Source organism: Cupressus sempervirens, chromosome 6, assembly GCF_028749045.1.
Source record: "Cupressus sempervirens isolate cs-2001-9-10 chromosome 6, ASM2874904v1, whole genome shotgun sequence".
NCBI classification, from domain to species: domain Eukaryota; kingdom Viridiplantae; phylum Streptophyta; class Pinopsida; order Cupressales; family Cupressaceae; genus Cupressus; species Cupressus sempervirens.
In genome coordinates, this window is record NC_143123.1 from 321,608,377 (window position 1) to 321,628,151 (window position 19,775).

At 35.0% G+C, this 19,775-nt stretch overlaps 1 protein-coding gene across 1 annotated transcript in view; it reads right to left on the reverse strand.

Annotated features, from left to right (window-relative positions):
• Positions 1-19,775, reverse strand: part of LOC149552477 (ARM repeat superfamily protein) — a 224,926-nt gene that overhangs the window by 152,273 nt on the left and 52,878 nt on the right. Inside the window, exons 4-5 of the mRNA XM_089788059.1 lie at positions 12,458-12,565; positions 12,208-12,291 (exon numbers count right to left, since the gene is read on the reverse strand). Of these exons, the coding sequence (XP_089644185.1) occupies positions 12,208-12,291; positions 12,458-12,565 (192 nt within the window). The remainder of the gene's footprint in view (positions 1-12,207; positions 12,292-12,457; positions 12,566-19,775) is intronic.

The following is a 19,775-nucleotide window of genomic DNA, read 5'->3' on the forward strand; positions in this document are numbered from 1 at the left end:
GCCACTACACATTGCGTCTATGCCAATGTCTTCCTCTTAACGTGGTAAAATCACCATATTGGAAGTCAATGGTGGCAGCCATAAATAAAGCACTAAATGATCTCACAAGTCCTCGATATGAAAAGGTGATCTCACAAGTCCTCGATATGAAAAGGTGCATAACACTTTATCATAAAAAGAGAAGGCTTGTGTAGGGAAAGCAATTCAACCAATTAGAAATTCTTGGAAAACTTCGAGTGTTTCTATTGTTTTGGATTGATTGAAAGATACGAAAAAACGGCCACTAACTAATGTGATTGCAACAAGATCCAAGAGGGCAATGTTTTTTAAGGCAGTTGATTGTGAAGAGGAAGTGAAAGATTCACAATTCATTTCCAAAATTCTCTTTGAGGCCATAGAGATGGTGGTAGCGAGAATATGGTCCAAGTGATTACATATAATGTAAAAAAATTGAAAAGGTGCAAGTGCTTAGGTTGAGAGTCAGTATGACCATATTTTATGGACACCATGCACTGTACACTCCCTAAACATGGTCATGCAATAGCTTGGCACTCAAATAGCTTGGGGGAAGCAAATTTACTAAGAGGGGGAGGAGATACAAATGTTTGTGATTTGTGATGAACCATCACATGTCACAATCAATATTTGGATCATTCTCAAAATTGGAGTTGTTGAAGGTAAATTGTAATTATTATATTTAATTTATTTATTTAATTTGAATATAATTTATGTCATGATCAGTTATCAAATTGTATATTACTTTGGGTTAATATTTATTAACATATTGTTATGATTAATATACTTAGATGTTTGAACCCCGATTTGCATTTCATACTATTGTTATGAGAGAACTTGTCAAGGTGCAAGGGGCATTAAGCTCAAGATTTTGAAAATTAGCTTAAGCATTAACAAAACCTCAAGGTTTTGGTTTTTCCCACTCTTGACTTTGGTTTAAGAGAAAGCATTTGCTCAAGGGGGGTATTTCATTGCTTTAAATCCATGGATGGTGAATTTTTTATTTTTGCTCTTTGTTGTTGATGTCAAAGGGCAAGAAAAGTGGTGTTGATGCAAATATTGATTGTTTGTTACTACTACAAGATTATTGTTGCAAATTAATTATTGGCCATATAGAGGAGTGATTGTTCTTAATACATATTTTGCCAATTTGCAAAATGGAGCAGGATGAGGTGGTTTTCTTATTGCAATTTTCTCATCAATGACAAAGGGGGAGATTGTTGGCCAAACTTGTCGTTTATGTTAAAACAAGATGTAGAAAATACTTTATGTCGAACAGGAATGAGAATTTTCAACTTATTTTATGCATTGATTTACATATATCAATTAATAAAATAAAGCAAAGGAGGCCTTGGGAAAACCTACACCTTCACAGAAATAACATGAGCAAAGGAAATAGCAAATGGTTACCTGCGCTCACAGCCTTAATATTTTCAGATCAAAATTGATTTGCTTTAAAAGCATTGGTTTTCATATTGGCCGCCATCAAGTATGATTTAAACATGAGTTACCGAAGTCATCAAGTATGATATTGTTTGCATCTATGTTGTGAGTTAAACACATTGATAATCGTGAATATTCAAACCCAAAAAAAGAGTCTTTGATCATCAATTCTAAAATTTAATTTGCATTTCTCTAATGGGCTCCTATGACATGATTACTATGAAGCAACAATTACGAAATACGGTGTTTGGAGGTAGGCATAAGCCTAAGTTCTAATATCAGGAATCTCTCAGCAAACCAAAGAAATTCTATCATGCTTGACATTGTATACCACAGAGAAAGTTTGTCAAAGTATGCTAGTGGAAAGCATTCACAATATATGGAGATGGCAATATCTAAAGATCAATAATTTTACAATTGTTTGTTCAAATAATTCAATTCGGACTGTGTGGCTTTTACAAGTAATTAAAACTGTGTTCCCCTGTATACCCCATAAGAAGTCTCTATTTAATGAAATTTGAACGCCCAACGAAAATTGTGAGTTGGGTCAACCATATGTGAACTGAGATACATGAAAGTTGTGGTATGTTATAATCTATTGTGGTTGAGATTGAGAGAGATGCATGTCCTCCTTTTTCTTAAGCATCTGAGTTCGACAAATCAGCCTCTTTCTTGACCCTCATAGATTAATCAGTTACATAGAGGGTCTCAGTTGATCGAGCTAGGGGCTATTTACCTAGTTCATTGGTCTAGGATGTTCATGGTTAATCATTGTTTGAATCAAGTTAGCACACTCGCTATTTATAGCAAAACTTACTATTTCGAGAAAGTCGGGGCTACTATTTTGAGCAGGGCAATTGAACTATTGGTAGTAGCATAGAGTTGAGGGGACATCAACAAAGCTTCCAGCTTGGCACTTGATATTTATTCTAAGTCAATTTATGGTCAATGCTATTTTTGGTAGGCCACTTTGGCATCTAAGTTAGGCAATGAGCATCTAGATTTGGAACAAGTCTTAGAAAAAATTTAATGATCTATCAAAGTCATTCACAGTTATTAAATTCCATTTAGTTAATAATTAAATATAAATTTTATATCAAGGTAGCACAAGGATGAGGGTACTTGGGTACTTTAGATACGGGTACAAGTATTTTTCAAAAAAGGAGACAAGGGTACTTCGGTATCTCAATTTTTTCAATACAGTATTTTATAATTTAAAAAATCAGAAAATATTTGCATTGACAATAAGTTTTAAAACAAGAACAATGCTAAAGTTGGCAAATGTAATGTATTGTTTCAGCTTCAGATTTGCAATATGTTTGTAATGATAATATATGCTAAGCGTTTAGATGAATAACAGAGAAGGTAAACTTTAATGATCAAGATATAACAATGACATATTGCAAATGATAAATTTTTTATTTGAACAATAATAAAGTTTATTGTTAATCAGTATTTTTGGCAGGGCACCTTGGCATCTGAGTTAGGCAGTGAGCACCTAGATTTGGAACGAGTCTTTTACAGAATTTAATGATATAATTAATTGGGATATCCTATGAACCTTGCCAACTCAATTTTGGGAGATCCAAATGGTTAAGGTCAACTTGACAAAACTGACCAATATGATCCAAGTCTTCTGCACTTTTGGCTCTACAAGACCAAGGCAGGTATGCCTGCTCCTAAGCCAATCTCCTAGGCCTTAGGCTTTATAAAGCAGATTATTCTATCACAAATGAAATAAAGATTTCCTTCAAATGGAAAGGATGCGAAGGGGTTTTAGTTTACACAACTTCAAATAAATATATGAGAGCTGAAAAGGCATTTACTTCAAACTTTTAACAGTAACTTTTAAAATGTGAATGCTGATAAAATTGTTTGAAAAATTACTGTTCGGAAATTTAAAACTTGTGCAAAGTTTATGAGGAAAAAGAATTCACTCATGCAACAACGACGAAGAGAAATGAATCACTAATTCCTACCACAACACAAACGATAATCTTCTAGCAATTTTAAAGACTAGTGTTTTGTTCACTTGGGCAATACAGTTTATTAACAAATAGATTTCCACATGCAACTTTATAGGACAAAAATTATTACAATATTATCAAATGTTCTGATTTCACAAGGTAAAAGACTCAATTGAATGTGCAATTCAACATTAGTTCGAACTAATTTTAATTTCTTTGGAAGACCAATCAAACAAAGGTGGAGGAATGTACTTATCTCTCACGCAGTCCTTAATTATCAAACATTGAATGCTATGAATGAATCTGCTATACACATTGAATTTATAACAATCCACCAAGAGCTTCAATGACTATAAAGAATAGATCTTGCCCGTAATTTATATTGATGCTTACAATGAACGATAACAACTAGTTTTAATTTCCATGAAGAATCAAATGCCTCTGTTTGTATAAATGGCTAATAATTATGTTCTATGAATCAAAGTACAGCATCCAAATTTCTCTCATAAAAATGTTCTTGCAATATATCATCTGTTGGTATCACGATTATCTTATATCTCCCCTTCAATTTGCAATCTCTTATTTATATCCGGGTGAAGGGATGCGTAATAGCTCTCAGCTAGACACATCTCTTCATGAAGAATAACCAACTCTATGTGAACATTTGTTATTATATAGCACAATTTCTAAATGGAATATGTAATATGTTTAAAGCATATAATTATTTTATTAGTAATCAATGGCATCTCCTTCTTAACCATTCGCAAGTTCTAATTTCTTCACAAAGGTTTTTCCCGTGTATGTGAGGATAAACATTTGCAGTCTTCTGAAGTGCTTGTTTTCTACAAATATAAAAGGTCTTGATTCGAAAATCTGCAAAAACAATTAAGTTTGCATTAACCAGCCTCCTGTCAATACTGATGTCTGCAAACATCTTATATGATTGGCTTAAAAAATTAAAGTGTTGGGTGTGACCATCTTCAGGCTATTCAATGTACACAATATTTCTTTAAACATTATCATTACCCCCGGTATTCCTTTCAATTACTAACTTGTCATTATTAGTGGAAGCCTGGCATTTTCTTCTCAGACTGGTGCAAACAAGACACCTGTATTTACAAAGTTGTCATCCACTACATTAGAATAATTCCCAAGCTGCTTACTTCAGTCGAGGCAGACTGCAATATTTGATTGTGATATTTCTAGTATTGGATTTTGAGCACAGAAATCAGATAAACAGCAATAATGAATAACCGGAAAAGATGGAAGAGACACACAGAGATATCCTGGGAAACCCTTCAAGAATGAAGTGAAAAACCCAACCACACACAACAAAAGATCATTTTATTGATAATAAAATTCAAGTGTACAATATACTTTGTTTAATGCAATACATATGACAATAGGAGAGATTCTTCACATTACAACCGAAGGTCTCTTGAGTTTCCAAAGTATAACTCCTTATTTTTAATACAACTCAACGTATTTCCATACCTTAAAGCATGATGAATGACACATGTCATTATATTTAATATAACAATTACCATAAACGTCCTTTTCAGCTGAAGGTGACTCTAACATAATTAATGCCCAGAGATAAAGATTTGTATCGCAGCTACAAACTTCAATACTCCCTCTTAGCGAGGCAAATATTTAGCTAAACAGTTACACAAGGCTGCAACCGAAATGTTAATGATAAAATCTAGTCACATAGATCCTATAAATGTTCATGGAATCACTCAACATAAAATCTACAAGAAACACAACCAGCTTTCATGATGTTGTCATGGAATCTCTCAACATGACACTAAGAGAACAATTTACTCACTATTAATTATCATGGAATCACTCAACATGATAGGTTTGTAAGAATCCCAGCTAAGCCTTTAATCACGGATTCTCTCCACGTGAACTGTCGTGGAATCACTCAACATGACATCCAACTCCCGTCACAAATTCTCTCCATGTGATGTTATCATGGAGTCTCTCCACATGATGATAACTCCTAGAGCGAAAGAGTTCTCATAACTTATTCTAACAATCTCATTTATTCACATATTTTAGTCACATAAGAATAGAAATAGGCATAACAAAACAAGAGTTAGTTCCATTTAAGTCTCAAATTTTACAAATTTCACAAGCATTACAAACATATATGAGATTTTAGGGGATCCCATAAGCACTCCCTCTTACTTATGAAGCCTCCCTCTAAAGCTAAAATCTCCCTCTAAAACTCAACATCTCCCTCTTAACTAAAGCAACCTATTGCTTTTCTTGGTGCATCCTGCACCAATGAGCGATAAAGGATCAACTGCTATTTATAGTCAAAATTCATAAAAACTGAAAGGTAACCACTATTTTCGACTATAACAGAACTTCGAGAATCATAGAATACTTATCTCAACAATTCATGCAATACTTATCTATGCAACCTGTACCCAAACTAGAGTTTACGCAAAGTTTGATGTTGACATGACTTAGAGGCAATTACCACAGCCCCAATGTAATGTCCCCACTATTAGGGTTAGTTTGGGACAAGTAATACCTCAATAATGGTTAGAATCACAACAATAACATAACTAACTATATTATTCTACCCTCTAATTTAACCCCATAGGTTAACACGGTATTATCCACAAGTGTAATTCATTAACATAAATAAATTCAAAAATATAATTAAACAAATATTATCCATAGACATACCTTTCTTAACTTCTCCTTTTCTTGGTCCATGTGGCTCTATCCTTAGTTGGCCCTTCAATGAACTATTCCTTCTAGAATTATCTCAACTCTATATTTACTTTCTAAAATTCTTCCTTTTCTAATTATAAGAAAATGACAAAATATACTTTTTATTTTCTTCTTTTCCAAGAGTCGCAACCTTTCATAATACAAATCCTTTGAAAAGTCACAACACTTCATAGTTATAATTATTTTGAAAAGTCACAACACTTCATAAATAAAATCCTTTGGAAAAGTCCCAATACTTTATAATCACAATATTTTTGAAAAGTTGCAACTATTCATAATTATAACCCTTTCAAAGTTTCACATCCTTTCAATATCATTGATACCTTTTTAGAATGTCACTTCCTTATTTTCTTCATATTGCTTTCCTCTTCCATTTTTCCTTTTTGAACTCCTATCTTCTCTTCCTTTCCCCCCCTCTAAAATAAACTCTCCTCCCTTTTATATCTTAATTTCAAGGAGTCGTGTCTATTTGTTATTGGCTTTGTTGGTTCCCAAAATCGCAGACTTAAATCCTACGAGCCTTGCCTGCTGGATGCTGGGATATCCAACCGGTTGAGGCCAACTTGACGGAATTGATCAATGTGATCTAAATCCCCTGCGCTTCCGCTTCCTCCTCTAAGCATTGCTCATGGTGAATCTGCTTCAACATAGGAAGAACCAAAGAAAGCAAGTAGGGTAGGTGCCGCATCTTGTCTGCGCTATATTCATCATTTCTACTAATATTGTGATGGTGGATTCAACTTGGATTTGTTTGTGTTCTTGCAAATTCATCTTAGGCACGTCATGGTTCATTTGAAATAAAACCACATTGAAAAAGTGTGCTCAATCAGAACCCACACTCAAATCAACCTATAATCCAAACCAGGCTCAAAAGCAATCCAAATCCATGGCCTGAAGAGCCTTTTTGGCATAACTCTTTGCCAACTTTGCCTTCGAATATTCTCTTTTGCTGGGACTTGGAAGCTTATTCAATGTCCTTGTATCTTCTGATTCCAAACTAGATTTTGAATTTATATCAAGAACCTCAACCTTCACACCAAGTTGCTGTTACCAACTACCAGCGGTTGAAAAATTAACTCTCACAACCAAGTTCAAGAGTATATACTGGAGTATAAATCTGGCATTTGCTTAAATAAGAAAATAATAACCTTTGACTAGAATAGATTGCCCACTTCATGCCAATGTATTATAGAAAGTAAATATTTGCTCACACATACATCACTCCTGTATAAATTCCAAATGCCTTCAATATATACACTTTGATGTTTCGTTGGATGTGGTATAATAATATCCATCTGCTTCAATTTGTGATATGAAACCATACTTTGCTGATGTTTGATATCTCTATGATTAAAACATATGATCCATGTATTCTAAAAACAGTTTCTTATGCATTTCCTTTGTGATAAACCACTGATATAGTGGTATAGTTTTAAAAGAAATGTACATACGAACCAACTTTCTTCTCCACATTATCCTAACCATGGCATATTATTTGAATATATGAGATGGGTAAGATCTGAAAATTCTGTCTTTTCCATTGTGCTTAGGAATCAAATTTTGTGAAAATTTGGGTTCCATCAGGCTTTTCATTAGATTTAGCTAATTTATAATATTCTATGTTATATTATTTATTTACTTACTTATTTGTGTTTATTATTATTTATTATTAAATTCTATTTAGAAATTAACATACTTTCTACAATATTGTCTCTTGTATTTAATTTTATTTCTTTATTTACTCATTGAAATTTCATTATTTTTTTCATAAGTATCATACAAAATATTATTTCATTTATAATATAGATTAAATAATTATTATTTCATAGTATTATATTTTAGTATTAGTTTTAATATAAATTTACTATCATTATTTATTTAATAACATTGTATTATCTAATTTTCTTAAAATGGTGATATGACACCCATCGCTCCTCCTATTCATGACAAGGGATCAAAATCTGTGGATCACGAACAATCACCAACTGATCCTCAGATACAAAAACTACGAATATACCTTCTCTAAATTCAAATGTATTGATCAAAAAAAGGATACCGAAATAAAAATTATAACGCATAAGACTGAAACTCATGAGCAGACACAAAAACCAATGTCACATTATTCAAAATTTTAATGGCCATACCACCTGCACAGTCATATAAACACCTGTACCTCCAAGTATACAAGAATAATAAAAACAACATCAACTAGACTTCATACCTTCATAGAAGATATTACCAATGAAAGAGACGGCATTACATGACGTGTCAAAATAGTCATGCACGGTTTTGGAAACATCTGCTCAAATAATATCCAAAAGAATTTAACATGGCAATTTTCCACATCAATTAGATTGGAGCATATTGGAGGCATCAATATTCATTGTTCCAAATAAACAAAGGTTTACTCCAACTCCTTGCTTGAAAGCCCCACACCACAAAAAAAATGTTATATGGTCTCCACATCTCATCTTTTAGAAAAATAGGAAATAGCAGCCACGTTATCCAATGATGAAGAAATTATGCCGAAACATGACAACTAACTCATAAATCCATTCGTGGAATCGAATTCACTTTCACTGGGAAAATTAAACATTTCTAACGATTCTAGAAACATTTGCTTCATATGATCCTCCTCTGTTCATAATGGTGTATTCATCTTCATGCCTCTATTTCAACTTTATGACATTTTGTTTCAAGCACTTAGTCTTCGCAATGATCAATAAGATACAATATGGATTCCTAGAATTATTATCTACAAGATAAGAACAAGAATATGTTAAGTAGAATAAGAAGCATAACTGGAATGTCAAGAGTAATGGTGACATTTCTAGACTTGTCCTATAAAACAATGATTCATGTGAAAATCAAGACTATAATATTAGGACCTTGAAATATGGGGGAATACTTATCTTGACCAGTCATTAACAAAGATCATTAAACCTTTGTCCCAAAATAGATATGCGAGATATAACATCAGTTGTACAATAAAAGGATTAGAGAACATGCTCAAATGGAAGCCCTAAATTGTAAAACTTAGGGTTCCATCACCTTGAAAGTGTGATGATGACCTGAAACTACAAGAGCTATCACGGTTGACACAAATGTTCATCCATAAGGGACATCTTTCCATCAGCACGTCAGCCAAATTATTTGACACGGATGACAAAATAATAATGTGAGTTGCCTCCCTATGCCTGACAGGTGTAGTGAAAGTTGAGGTGTTGGATAGGAACAATTTGAAATAAAGCCTGCAGATAGGAACAATGGTGTTCTGGTATTCAATATTGACAAGCTTATCAGCATATATGCCAGATCTTTGAGATTGGAACATTTAATGACAATCCTTGGTGGATGCCCACATGGGAAAGATCCTGATTTTCTTTCTACAATCCATCGTTGGGATGACACCCTTTTCTTGGATTGAGATGATAGGTGCAAATATAAAACTGTGACCTCTATTTTAGAAGAAAAATAAAAACAGGCACAATGCTCTGAAAAACAACAGAGGTCTCGTCATGCATTGTTAATAAATTGCCACTCATTTCAAATAGGAATTTTGTTGTTTGATGGAAAACATTTGCTCGCTGTTTCAAGTTTTTTGAGGAGTCGGTAATCATGTTTAATGCTGTCTTTGTAGAAAATGTGCCAAAGCCTAAATGCTGGACATACCCACTTCTGATTCAGTTGACAAGTAAAGTTGGCAATTTCATCAGATTAGGTGAAGCTTGAAATGGTTTACAGCAGAAATTTGTGACGGCTTGCATAATGCTTGACATACTCCGGTCAAAAGGCATTTCAGAGATGGGTTAGAGAATGGACTGGGAGACACATTTCATAGATGGGACCAGGAGGGAGCCATTTTAGGGGAGGCAGGGTACGGCTATTAATATATAGTAAATTTCAAATCTTCATATAAGGCTTGCAAAATGAAAAAGGTAACTGTGCAAACACAATGGAACTGTGCATTTTCTATACTTATAATAAAGAAAATTTCAAATATTCAACCTCTTCCTTTTGTCAAAATGTGAACGCCCTGTCTAATCGCATCCCTGCCTCGCCGAAACATTTCATGGACAGGAACAGTTTCATTTTGGCTGGCCACATGTCTCCATGTGTCTACAGGTAATAGGCTTACACATATAATTGATTTATCTAATAAGCCTACCATACACACTGTCAAAATTGTATTATCTCAGAAGGTGCAAAACCCGATTCAGATGTTTTGAAACTCTGCATTTTCAATGCTTTCATTGCAGTCAATTCAGGCATAAGATTGCACATTGTTCTTCTAAAAATCCTTTTGTTGCTCGCACTATCAGGTTGCAGCAATGGCTTCAGAAAACAAGCACACTAATATCAGAAAGAAACTTAACAAAATGTCAAAATTTGATCATCTAGCAGACTGAGGCCCCATATCCAGTTTCAATTGAAAATGTCCCAACAAAATTTTATGAGGAAGCAAAGCTTTAGCTCTGGTAGATTGATTGGATGGACAGGATAGAACAGTTCAGAAAGAATAAATGAGTCAGCTGGTTTCTACTGATATTTTGACCATATCAAAAAGGGAATCCGCAATGGCGAAAGCCAATTACAGACGTTCAAAACACCATGGAAAGAAGTCAGAAGCAGAGTGCTTGTGTTTGCAAGCTGTAAAATGAGAATCTGCACTTGAAAGTTCACAGTGGACCACGGAGACCCTTCATTCTTGCAAAGCTGGAAGCTACTTTCAGCTAATGCAGAAGCATCTCTCATGAGGTTTTGGTTTGCATCTGCAGACTTCATTTCTTTTGTATAACATGAATTTTCCTTTGATAATATTCAGGCTTCTTCAGATGGATGAGTCCCATATATTTTCAGTATGTAATCCAGTTATTCATATAGGGAAAACATATTATGTACATATTCTGCAAACACTCTCAGACATGATGCATTTTTTTTTTATGTATTCAGACAAAAATTTAACTTATATTATTTTTAAAAGGTGAGATGCTGGAATGCGGTGAGAGATATTTGTGTCAAAATAAAAACTTTTGGATGATCATATTTTGTCAGATGCATTCTCATTTAAAAAATTTATTAACGTCCAATGATGGACAGCACCTGGTTATATAAAATTTTGTGGTAATTCTCTTGATTCTACCGAATTTACATTTTACATTTTTGTTGTTCAGTTTCTCTTTAGACTCTATGAACCATCTATAGGACACAAACTTATACTGCAGTACAGAACCTGGTTACCACATACACTATGAGCTGCATTCTATGGCTATAAGCTATCAATTGTTTAAGCGCCAACTGTTGTGAGATCATGGCAGGATTGTAGAACAAACTACAAAGTAGCCAACTTCCTTGGAAATTGACCACTGTTCTTGATGCAAAGGAGAAAGACGCTAATCTATATGTGCAGGTTAGAATCTGTAAAGACTATTGAGCTAAAATGGCCAAGATCTGTCCGACTCAAAAATTTACTTTGGAGTCTTCAAATGAAATTTAGTTTCATCATTTGAAGAACATTCTAAAGACTCACTCAGAAGAAACAAAATGGATTTCAGTCCAAAAAGGGGTTAAGATCATGATAAATGTGTATTATTTCTTTGAGACTTATCTGGAGCTTTTACTCTCATCGTGTCCAGTAGAATAATAACAGGTGAAATGCTCGGTGTTCCATACGAAACTTTGCTGATTATCAGCACCAATTCTAGATCCCAACTAAACTTCTTGTTGCCCAAAAATGAAATGTTTGCCATGGACCAGTGTTCTGAAGTTCCTACAACACCCTCCACCATCAAACAAAACAATTTTCCTTAAAACATTTCAACGTTATTCCTAACAGGAATATGTTTATAAGGCAATCAGAGACTCGGCATTATATAACAAACATCATTTATTATCAATATCAATTATAGACTCCAGCTGAAGTTCTGAAATTCTGGGAAAAATCAGAGGTTTGCCATACAATAAATTTACACATTCACGCCAATCGCCAGCTTGAAATTATCAACCAAAAACAAAAGGAGATGTCACTTACAGCCAAATGAAAGCACTTGCAACAAATAAGTAGAACATGTTCCTTCTCCAAGAAATCAATACTCGTGTCTCTCAATTGCTCTGCCTGTGGAAGGACAAATCAAAGTGCAAAAATGATCTTCATTGCTCTTGTAGATGACCAGGAAATTATTATATTGAGTATATTCGGTAGAATGCAATTAAACAATCAGACTTTTCTTGCTATTCCAAAATATAGTGGGTCTGACATCTAAGCAAGCATTTTCCATCACCTGTACAAGATGATGAAATATCCGACATAAAGGAACAAGGATTTGCTCTGCTATCAACTCCAACTGTGCAGGGACGGGTTCTCTTGCCATTTTTGGATTTAAAAAGTACTGCAGACAATAAAACCATCAAGATGAGATCAGGACACCTCACAAACTTAAACAACATTTTATCTAGCTCTCAGATTACCATGTTTCCTAACACAAAAAATAAGGAATACTGATATTGTAATTTCCTTGAAGAGGGCCTTAAAGGAGACTCGAAAGGTCAGAATTAATAAAATTATAGTGATATCCAAATAAGTAATGATCTGTTTGACTGAAAATACAAAATCATTTAAAAAACAACTTAGGCAGGACTTGTGATCAAAAACCTTCAGCAAATCGAAACTTCACAACCAATCATTTATGATAATAATTCAGCAGATACATTTAGAAGGCCTTTTCACAAAATTTATCCATCATAACTATGCAACAGCGTACAAGGGTTAGCAACAAATAAATTACCATAAAAGAACCATGAAAAAATTCTGGTGTTTCTCTGAGTGTTAATGATGGGAAGACAGGTTTTAGGGCCAACAAAAAATCAAAGATTTTGGTGCACCTGGGAGAATGGATATTAAAATAAATGAAATTTCATATTTGAATGAAATTCAAAAAAAGTTAAAAACTAAACAAATTTTTAAAATTTAACTTAAAAAGACAAATATAAAATACAGAATTTTCAATTGAAGTCCATTTTGTTCATATGATATTCATTTCTACAATTCATGGGTCCTGAATAAGATGTACAAAGTTATCAACCCAAAATCAAAAATCAGAACTAAATAAAACGCCCAAACAACACGTGAAGAGTTGCATTAAACAGCAAGCCTAGGAATTAGAAAAACTATCTAATAGAAATGTATGGAATAGCCCATCATTACAATTGTTGATTATAATTTCTTGCAAATTACAATTTTAAATTTCAAGCTTAACAGTGTTGTGAGGTTCTCACACCATCGCCCCAAAACTTTGGGGACCCCGCTTCATTTTAATCGCCTTGGCAAAAAAAATTTGAATTGTCCAAAAAAATTGATTTTTTTTTTTTGAAAATTTTAAGTCTTGGACACCTTCAGGGCCAGGGGGGAGAAAAGGTTAAATTTATTTTCACCCACTTCCAACTTGATTTTCCAAAACAACCAATTTCATTCTTAGGCCGAGCAAAATTTCAAAGAGCAACACTTGGCAGAATAAAATTGTAAATTTTGTACTTAGACGATTTGTTTGATAATTTGGATGTAATTGTATGAACTTGAATAATTTTCAAAAAAGTAAAATTTTGTTAGATTTGAGTTTTTTGGAAAATCTTGAATTTTTTCTTTGGTGAGAAAATTAATTTTGTAAAGATGAGGTCAAATTGCAAAATCGATTTTAGACTCTAGAGATGATTTTATTTTCATCAAAAAACTAAAATTGTTTAGCAAAATCGATTTGAATTATATTGCAAAAATTGGCTTTAATGGATTAAAATTGTCCTGAAAATTTTTAAGCCTTTGATGAAATTGGTAATTTAATATTGAAAAATGGCTTTTGGCTAGCCAAAATCCAATTTTAATGACATTAATTACTAAATCATCATTAAATGGAAATATTTAACATCTCCAAAGCATTATTTACTTTCTTTTTGCAATTTTGGTCTAATTGGCAATTTAAAAAAATAAATTTCATCTTGGCAAAGTTAATCTTTGGCTAAGCATTTAACTGAGGGCCAATGTTGGTGTTCTAATTAATATTTTCTTACTCCCAAGGTCCCAATCGGCCAGCTAGGAGGGAGAGGCAAGTGGGGTATAAGAGGAAACTCTTTCCCCTCATTTCTTCATTCCTCACTCCTCTTTGGTGCATAGGCGATTTGGCTAAGTGCAGATTTTTTTCTCTTCTTTGGCATTTTTCCTAAGGCAGATTGGCATCCTTTGGGCGAATTTTTTTCCTTTCAGCTAGAGTAGATGGGCATTATGTTGGCAAGTTTTTAAAGATAATTTGGAGCTGCTCCCCCATATTTGGCGATTTTTTAGAGGGCAGATCTGCACTTTTTCTTGGCAATTTTCAGTACCCAAAGGCAGCAAGATCCATCATACTTAGGCACCCTTCATTTTGGTGATTTTTTAGGGCAAAATTCTCATGCATCGCGTCTTCTCTAGGGCAGATCTGAAACTTTCCATTGCTAGGCGATTTTGCAAGGTCTGATCTTTTTGCAAGGAGCTGCGATTTCTGCCCTAATTTGGGCGATTTTATTTGAAGGTGGTGATTGTGATCAAAGGTCTGATTTTGGGGCAAATGGTGGACAATTCCGAGAGCACTAAATTCTGAATTTTACCAGCTAGAGCCTCAAGATTTGCAAGGGATTTGAAATTTTTTAAGTCTGCTCCTAAATTTTAAAAAAAAAAGATCCGGCTATTGGTAAAAGTAACTTTAAATCATTTAGATTTGAAAAGGGTCTTTAAGCTGATTTCCTTCTTTCGTTCTTGTCTAGATATTGTCTCCCTTGGTTCTTCTTGCATTCATTATCCATCACTCAACCATCCTATCATAGGTTGATGAGATGGTAGATGTTAGTGCAAGCAAGAATCCTAAGGGAACAAACACTAAGACAAAGAGGATATGATGCCCAAAACAACTTTCTTCTCGAACATGAGGCGAATAACTGATACCAATGTCGGTACAATAAACATGCTAGAGGTAAAGGACAGACTAAAGGAAGGACAATCCCACTTGGCAAAAAAGATATACAGAAGCAGAATTGTACATGCAACAACTTTTCCTCCTACATTGCCCTATCCAGAATTGGTTATGGAATGCGCATCCAAATTTGATATGATCAGTAAATCCATCATTTTTGATGAAGGGAAGAGGGTGTTGGCCAATATTGGCAGACAAGCGATTGAAGAAGCATTTAACATTCCCCAATACAAGAGCATGACAGTAGTGATGATGGATCAGGCAGCTAAATCATTTCAGGATAACCAGGAGGCCTATTTCACACATCTAAAGCAGGATTGGCTACACGAGGGAAAGAAGGGCATAACCAAGTCATCAAAGCTTACAGTGGCAGACTTCAAATCAAAATACGGAGATCTAATTGTGCTTCTCAACCGAATCATAGGCCTAGCTCAAGGTACGCAATTTGAAAACTGGATGTACTTCTTTATTGATGAAATTGAAAAGGAAAAAGAAGATTTGATTGGGCTAGGATCATAAGTGAAAACCTAGAGTTGCAACTTAGAACCGTACAAAACCAAAAGCAATTCTACATGGGATCCTATCTGTTTTATCTAATTGCTAGATTGTATAAGAGTCTGGAACTCAAGGCCTTAGGAGAAGTTGGCACTGGCCAAGGGAAATATTTGGTGCATGAATGCTATCCACAGCTTCATTTGCACAACAACAAGGATTACAAGATGTTTTGTGACACCTTTTCCATGAAGACAGTAAGGGTATTATAAGGGACACCTGCTAAGAGACTCTCATTGGAAGTAGAAGCAAAGATAAAGAAGTATGGGAGTTGGTTCATTCAATTTCCACAATTCACCTACATTAGAGTTGCAGGAAGCACAGTTTGTCCTAAGAGGCTTCTAAGATACCCACCCGACAAGGTAGTTTTGATGGAATTGGCTAGGCAACTTGAGCACTATGATAGAATAATGAGAAACGAATGTAAAACAAGGATTACCTTCTCAATCGGGCCACTTTTGCAGCTGCGGAGAAGGAATTGGAATGGTATCATCTAGGGTGGTACAAAGCAAGGCAAGGATTCGATCCTAATGGTCTTATCAAGGTATCTCATGGAAATGTATTTAAGCATGTTACCACTATAGAGGACTTTTGGGCCAATGCCAAGGATGACTTCCATGTGAGAAAGCTAGCTTTCTCAAGATTGTCGGTGAACATGATGAGAGATATCAAATGGAGAGGCCTTGATATTCCCGATCAATTGGAAGATGATGGTAATGTGTTGAGAGGGGATTATGATACAGTAGAAGGAACAAAGTTGAATCTAATAGATTGGGATGACCATCAAGATCCTTCCTTGGAAGCAGTCACAAGGGCAGTTGATTTGCATACCGAGTCATGGTATAATGAAAGATTAAGGAAGCTACAAAGACAAAGGATTCCCCTTACCTATGAGAAGATGAAGCCAAAAGAAGGTCCAGTAGAATCAGTCGGACAGAAGGGTGAAGGAAGTAGCCTGCAACAAGAATCAGTTAGAAGCAAGAAAAGGGCTTTGGAGGTTGCTCAATTCAAGTGATATAGGGGCCGTGGTAGAAGTGAGCTCTAATTCAGAATCAAGTGGTTACAGTGAGAGCACCGAGTACTCCCCTCTCGAAAACCAACTAGGAGATGATATGGTAGTAACTAGTGGAAAAGAAGATGGGCCGATTGACATAGAGGAAATAAGTCAGGCACCCGAGGCTGTTGGTGATGCTTTGTTAGTCAAACCAAATCCAAATTTAGGGAGATGCACCGCACCACTATGGTTCAGACATGCTTATGCCAAGAGGCGAGGTAGCAACTGCCCGAATGGTGGAAGACATCCAAGGATTAATAGAAAAGGATGATAACGAGAACCAAAAACAAATGGCAAAAACAGTGGCAAAGGTAATCAAGAGCGACAAGGATGGTCACTGGAAGGTTTAGATTGCTATACCAACCATCAATAAGGCAGTGGATGAGATTGCAGCCCAAGAATATGAGATAGTGGAACACAACTTGGGAAGGAACACAGATGATATGGAATGTGAAGAGGTCCAAGAGGGTATAGCTTCAATTAGAGAAAGGTTGAAGAAGGCAAATGAAAGGATCATAAAGTTGGAGGTTGAGAACAAATATTGGAGAGATTGCCAACCTATCCAACAGTTGCACCACGCAGCCCTTCCTCAAGATAGTAGGAACACCCTAGAAGAGATATCAACTCAGCTACATGAAGTCAAGGGTTGGATCCGTGATACAATCCAAGATGGGCGAAATTTGTTGCCTTCCTTCAACTCGACATTCTTATCATTAGTGACTGTTAGAAACAAGTTCAGATTATTTGAAGAAGAGTGGAAGGATTTCCTTCCCATCAAAGATTTAGCTATTCCTAGGCTACAGGCGTTCATTGGGCTACCAAAGGCATATTTGGAGAGGGCCAAGTTGGTTGATTACAGAGGATTGGGTACGATTGAGTCTTGGTTTGTTGCCTTGACTACCAGATTAAAAACACTTGAGGATATACAGAATGAAGTTGCACAACACAGCCCAAGCGTCGACACTTCCATTTCAACCATGATGAGCAACGTCGGGTTGGTGCTTGATTTTGAAGACATCAGAGAAGAGGTTATCAATGAGAAAAGACTTGGATCAAGATTGGATGAGTTAGGAAAGGTTGCTATCAAGAAGAAACATCTGAACACCCTTTCCTCCCTAAATGCTTTTATTGGATTTGCAAAAGAATATGAGAAAGATCGTGAAAAGACACTACAAGCAGCAAGTAGCATGATGAAATCAACAGAGCTCAAGATAAAGCATACACCTTGTCCTTCCTTGGAAGAAGTCAACGAAAGGCTAGCTAGGCTCATTGCCTTAGCTAAAAGAATGAAAGAAAAAGGGAGAGTTATATTAGAAGATCATTTGATGTAAGCCCAAGTGGCAATTTCTCTTTTTTCTGAATAGGACAAGTGTCTAATTCTGATTGGCCACCATTTTGTTGCCTTCTTATTGGTTGCCTCTTTTACACTTTTTTCATTGGTCCATTGACGAGGTGGCATCTTCTAATTGGCCGATGGGGTGGCAACCCTAATTAAGGTTTCTAGGATTCAATCTGTATCGTCGGTTTTGCCTCTTTATCTCTACCGTCAGTTGTACATTTCAGCCTCTATATAAGGCCATTTGCTCTCATTTGTAATGGTCGGAGAAAATTGTTGCAACGATAATGCCAAAATTCCCTATTTCTTTCTCATTGTTGTGACTTGCATGGTGATTAAGAGCCTTTGGTATTATTGCATGGTTTTTACTTCCAAACAGTTAGAGTAAAATTTCCTTTCAAGTTGTTAAAGTTGATTGCATTTCAAGTTGCTAAGTAGGAGTAAAGTAGATGAATAGTTGCATGGTAGCATTGGTAGAAGTTTGATAGGGATCAATACTAGACCACTAGCATCCTAGCGGCTTGTTGGGAAGCCTTGTGTGGCAAACTAGTTTATTTTTCCTTTGAATCATTGCATCTATGGAGGTGGAGCCACTGGTTAACTTTGATTAGGTTCGATCCCAGTCCATTTGCTAATCTTCCATCCATAGGAGTACGAGTAGAATAGCAAATAGTTTAGGAGTTAGAATTCTGAAGAAGAAAGTTAGAGGAGCGTAAGTCATAAGAAACATTCACCCTCCATCATAAAAACATGTTGCATTTCATACCTTGCATATGCTGAATTTCAAAAATCCAAAACAAATCTTGCATTAACATTTGCATACAACATTTTCATACCCTTAGTTGCATTTTCAAACCAAACATTTTCATACCCTTACATAACATTTGCATACTCCATTTTGCATATCCTTAAACTCAAAAATTCCAAAAATATTGTCATTTTTCATATCCTTAGCTGCATTAAAAAAAGTTCAAAAACATTTATATTTGCATAACTTAGCTTCATTTGCATATCTTAAAGTCAAAATCCAAAAAACAACTTTTGCGTTAGTATTTCATACCTCACATTTTCATTTCATACTCAAAAAATCTAGAAAAACACAAATTGCATATAGTTATCATGTCAATTATTAAAAGGTCTCCAACTCCAACAAGGCAACTAGAGTCATACCAACCCATGTATGTTTCAAGTGAAGAGAACACACTGACATTGTTTAACCCAATACAAGACATACATTTGCACCAACAAGCTTTTGCCCAAACACCATTAATGATTCAAAAACACCTTTTTACCCCAAGACAAAGTTTTGACTAAAACATGATATACACCTCACATGATATTTTACCCCTTCTGACTCAAACAAATGACACCCTCAAAATCTCATAATCAATCACATAAATCCCCCACATGCTTGATCTAAAAACTACAAGCAAAACTAGATAAAGAAGTGAAAAGGGTGGAAATACAAATAGAAATTGTTGAAAGAAATCAGATGTACATGTCCAAACTTGTTAAATGCCCAAAAGAAAGTTTTGGTGAAATTGGCATACAATCTCTTATTGAAAAATCAAACATACCAAAGCTTATCACACAACTAAATGAGACAAATGAAAATTTGAACCAATCCAATCATATTCAAGAGCAAACCTTTTTCAACCAAG